Source organism: Odocoileus virginianus, chromosome 6 (genome assembly GCF_023699985.2).
Source record: "Odocoileus virginianus isolate 20LAN1187 ecotype Illinois chromosome 6, Ovbor_1.2, whole genome shotgun sequence".
Lineage (NCBI taxonomy): Eukaryota > Metazoa > Chordata > Mammalia > Artiodactyla > Cervidae > Odocoileus > Odocoileus virginianus.
The window spans coordinates 17,544,903-17,550,336 of record NC_069679.1 but is presented as its reverse complement, the minus strand read 5'-3'; the positions used below and the strand labels follow the sequence as shown (position 1 = coordinate 17,550,336).

The 5,434-nt window shown below is 35.1% G+C and overlaps 1 protein-coding gene across 1 annotated transcript; it reads left to right on the top strand.

Moving 5' to 3' along the window:
* Positions 1-3,996: 3,996 nt before the first annotated feature.
* OR4K13 (olfactory receptor family 4 subfamily K member 13) lies at positions 3,997-4,935 on the top strand. The gene is given in 1 exon segment (XM_020900668.2): positions 3,997-4,935. A coding segment is annotated over 1 exon segment (939 nt).
* The last annotated feature ends 499 nt before the right edge of the window (positions 4,936-5,434 follow it).

Genomic DNA, 5,434 nt, shown 5'->3' with positions numbered 1-5,434 from the left:
TGAAGACCTAAGTACATTTGGGGATTCATCATATAGTTAGAAATGTATAAGTTTTTAAGAAAACAGTGATATGATGAAAACAGAATTTTTATGGGAAATGTTAAAATCCTAAAACAATTTGTGGGATGATTACATATGCATCATCTATTGATGTAAAATCAAATTCTGTATAGCTGCAAAAAGTTCAGAATTTTTATGCACTCATATGAACATGTCTTTAATTTTTAAGTGAAAAACCCAAGGGAAATAACTATGCTTGTAGCATGAACACTGCTGCCTTATAAACATAAACATACACTAATATACACAACACACAAACAAACACCATACTAGTATGTTATTAGTTTTCCTGAAAGCTATCTAGGATACAAATGGCTTACAGTTAGTGATCCTGTTATATGTGATGTGTTCTTTTCTTTCCCAGTTAGTATAAGCTATTTTTACTTTTTAAAAAGAAATCTAAAGGGAAACTATATTTTTAACAAATAGTTTAAAATGGTGATTGTTTCTGTTTTAAATGCTTCAATATTCAATTTGACATATGATTTAAATTTCCAATTTCTATTGACTTTGCTCTAAAACTAATTTTAATCTAGATCCTGAATATATAATATATAATTCATTTATTCAACCATTCATTCAATAGGTACTTGAGTGTCATGAACAGATGCTAAAATGTGTACAAATTAGTTTATGTGTTTCTTGAGAATGGCCCTGTTCTCTTTAAATGAAGTTTCTTTTTTTTTTTTTTTAAATGTAATTCAATTACTTTTATTATGCTCTTGAGTAGTTGATTTCAACAATATTTGCTTTTTCCAAAAGGAAACATTTTATAACTAATGGTCATTTATTTCAAAAGTGTTTAACAATAAGAGACTTTTATAATCCAAATATACCAGAGATTGAAACCTAGTGAAGAAGGTCAGTTGTACAAACAGAACATTTGGAAATATTTCAGTCGAATAATTTAGTGCCATCTTCTTCATCATTATCTAATGCCCTTTTGGACTTCTTGTCAGTCTCTCAGTCTAGCCTAAGTACCAGGTAGAATTAAACATTTTTTATTTGAAAAAAATCAATGAACATCTTATTTTTATTTCTATCTCCCGCATATTATCAGGCTAATAGAAAAAAAAAACATGATTTTCTAACAAAAATGTATACCAATTTATTTTCATACAGCAAAACAAGCAAAACCTAGAATTAAAAAAGAAGTAAAAGAAATAGATTTGTTTCCATAAACTGGCCTTGTTTCCTAAAAGACTGACCATATTAAGTGATGCTCAATGGTATCACAGTGAAAGAAATCTCCCAGGAGCTAAGGTAGTGCCTCATCCTAATGAAGTTTCAAAAATTAGATTTTAAAAAGGATACAATGTTGTAAAGTAAAATAAATAAATAAATTAATTAAAAAATAAATAAAAAGGATTACTATAAGGGATCCTTAAAATACTAGACTGTAGCTGAAAGGAGCTATAAACTTTCTAGACACGGAAATGAATAACTTTATATACTTGATGTAATTTAGTACTTTACGTCAATTCATGTTTCTCAGAATAGGAAATTGGCCAAAAGATATGTTCATATAGAGGAAAAAACAGCCTCATTTGGAAAATGTATTAATACTATGAAGTTGTCTTCAAGAAACAGAATATCCACCATTATGATGCTTATTCTTTCTGTTTTTGATGATTGGGAAAGTAAATTGTAGGAAGTTGATGGGATAGAGGCTAGGAGCTGCATGGATATCCCTGGGATTCACAGAAGGCCCCTTTACATGAACATATTTTCTCCCTGTCTGCTGGGTATCAATGGGGCGAAAAGAAGACTATATTTACCAAAGGAGAATTATAAAAACAGGTAATTTAGAAATCATTAATGACTATGCTAAAGGGTTTGTCTATGTGGATCACAGCAAACTCGAAAATTCTTAAGGAGATTAGAATACCGGGCCACCTTACAGGCCTTCTGAGAAATCTGTATGCAGATCAAGAAGCAACAGTTAGAACTAGACATAGAATAATGGACTGGTGCCAAATTGGGAAAGGAGTACCTTATATGCAGAGTACATCATGAGAAACGCAGGGCTGGATGAAGCACAAGCTGGAATCTAGATTGCGGGAGAAATAGCAATAACCTCAGGTATGCAGATAACATCACCTTTATGGCAGAAAGCAAAGAGGAACTAAAGAGCCTCTTTATGAGGATGAAAGAAGAGAGTGAAAAAACTGGTTTAAAACTCAACATTCAAAACCCTAAGATCATGGCATCTGGTCCCATCAACTTCATGGCAAATAGATAGGGAAACAATGGAAACAGTGAGAAACTTTATTTTCTTGGGCTCCAAAATCAGTGCAGATGGTGACTGCAGCCATGAAATTAAAAGACGCTTGCTCCTTGGAAGAAAAGCTATGGCCTACCCTAGATAGCATTACTAAAAAGCTGAGACATTACTTTGCCAATCAAGGCCCATCTTGTCAAAGCTATGATTTTTCCAGTAATCATGTATGGATGTGACAGTTGGACTATAAAGAAAGCTGAGCACCGAAGAATTGATGCTTTTGAACTGTGGTTTGGAGAAGACTCTTGAGAGTCCTTTGGACTGCAAGGAGATCCAACCAGTCCTGAAGGAAATCAATCCTGAATATTCATTGGAAGGACTAATGTTGAAGCTGAAACTCCACTACTTTGGTCACCTGATGCGAGGAACTGACTCATTGGAAAAGACCCTGATGCGGGGCTAGATTGAAGGTGGGAGTAGAAGGGGATGACAGAGGATGAGATGATCGGATGTCATCACTGACTCAATAGACGTGGAGTTTGAGTAAGCTCCGAGAATCGGTGATGGACATGGAATCTGGTGTGCAGCGGTCCATGATATCGCAAAGAGTTGGACATGACTGAGCAACTGAAATGAACTGAATGATGAAAGCAAATTTTAAAAAGCAAAGCTAGTCAAATCAGTTTTGCAATAAGCATGGGCTTAATTATGTGATTCTACTGCAAAACGTGTATAAGTTAGTTGCCTAAAACTTTCTCAGTTATTTTGAAGCCTGTTACAGATACACCTAAACAAACCAACCAGTGATCCGCTATACAGCAACAAGCAAACAAAAAAACAAACAAATGAATACAAACTAAAAATGAAATAAAATCAGTTACATTTGGCTGTGGATTTTTTCACCTTTTGTACTTTTCCTCCAGAATTCTAGAATAGGCATTTGATGTGAATACAGTTAAATTTTGAGTGAATAAGTTGTATTTTTACATATTTTTAAAAACTGTGTAATGACCATCACTAGTTAAGCTGTGAGACATTGTTTCACTGGAGCATGAAATGAAGCATGGAAAAATAAAGGTAGATTTCTCAGGAACTAAAAGCAAACATTTAAACCTTAATTTATGTTTTAATTCATAGTTCTTTACCAAAATCTATTTCAAAATATAGTTCTTGAGAATCATGGATATATTGTCTACATTTCTAATTTCCAGATTAAAATATTCAATATTACTCTGTCAATATAGAACTCACCATAATTCTCTAATGCATGGAAACCTTTATAGCATGAAGAAGCTTTTGATGTCTTGTAGTCCAATTTTTTATTTTACAGAGATGGAAACTTGACCATCAAAAGGGAAATGGCTTATCCTATATTGCTCGATGAATAGCTCAGCTAGGTGTTGTATTGAACCCTTCTAATTCGAAGTTCACAGCCTATAAAATTGTGGTTTCATAAACTGTTTTTATTTTTGTTTTTCAGAAATGTATATTCTGAATTCTACCATTATTTGGATACTTCTCTGGACCATTTAGTAAATCACTGACCAACAAAAATTCCCCAAAGTAAGAGATGCTTATAATTTCAAGTACCCTGTCTAAATAGCAAAGCTGGACATCCGCATGAACCACTTTATGTAAACACAATTTTCCTACTCCTTATTCTTACTCATTTTGATTATTACAGGATTAAGTAAACAACCAGACAAGAGGATGACATGGAAAAGACAAACCATTCAGTGGTATCTGAGTTCATTTTGCTGGGACTTTCCAAATCTCAGAATCTTCAGATTTTTTTCTTTCTGGGATTCTCTGTGGTCTATGGAGGGATTGTGTTGGGAAACCTCCTCATCTTAGTCACTGTGATCTTTGACTCATGCCTTCACACACCAATGTATTTTCTGCTTATCAATCTCTCCTGTATTGATATGATCCTGGCTTCTTTTGCTACCCCTAAGATGATTGTAGATTTCCTCTGAGACCGGAAGACCATCTCCTGGTGGGGATGTTATTCTCAGATGTTCTTCATGCACCTCCTAGGTGGGAGTGAGATGATGTTGCTTGTAGCCATGGCAATAGACAGATATGTTGCCATATGCAAACCCCTCCATTACATGACCACCATGAACCCAAGAGTGCTCATTGGGCTACTGTTATCGTCCTACGCAGTTGGATTTGTGCACTCAGCTAGTCAAATGGCTTTCATGTTGAATTTACCCTTCTGTGGTCCCAATGTGGTGGACAGCTTTTTCTGTGACCTACCCCTTGTGATCAAACTCGCCTGCGAGGACACCTATGTGCTCCAACTCCTGGTCATTGCTGACAGTGGCCTCCTGTCGCTGGTCTGCTTCCTCCTCTTGCTCGTCTCCTACACGGTGATCATTTACTCTGTTAGGCAGCACACTGCCAGTCATTCCTCTAAGGCTTTCTCCACTCTCTCAGCACACATCACAGTAGTGACTCTGTTCTTTGCCCCTTGTGTCTTTATCTATGTATGGCCCTTCAGCAGATACTCCATAGATAAAATTCTTTCTGTGTTTTATACGATTTTCACACCTCTCTTAAATCCTATTATTTATACATTAAGGAATCAAGAGGTAAAAGCAGCCATTAGGAAGATAAAGACTCGACATACAAATTCAAAACACGCTTTGTAGATGACACCGCTGAAGAGGTGTTTGGACATTATTTAGGAATGCACTTTAAATGTACTTCAAGTTCTATAAAATAGTATGTGTGATTGTTAAAAAGGAAGCCATCTTATTGTCACCCTTAATGTTTAAATGCATAATATCTACAGTCTGGCAGGTGTGCATTTAAATCCCACCCTCACCACTTTCTCTCATGCAAATTTGAACAAAATGAATAAATTATCTGCAACTTAGTTTCTTTATCTAGAAAAACTTCCTCCTGTGTTTCTTTTACTATTTTAGCATGTCTTTAAACCTTGTAAAGTATGTTATTATTGCTGTTATACTGTTGTCATTACAATGGTATTCTGCATTTGGAATATGCACACAGATGACACTTTACATAGTTGTTTAGCTAAGGGCCTGGCTAACTACCTTGCTAGAGAGCTGCATTTTGTAGATAATCCCTAGTCACTATGTATTAATTTTTAATTACCTACTTACCACAGTCTCTCCAACCATTCTA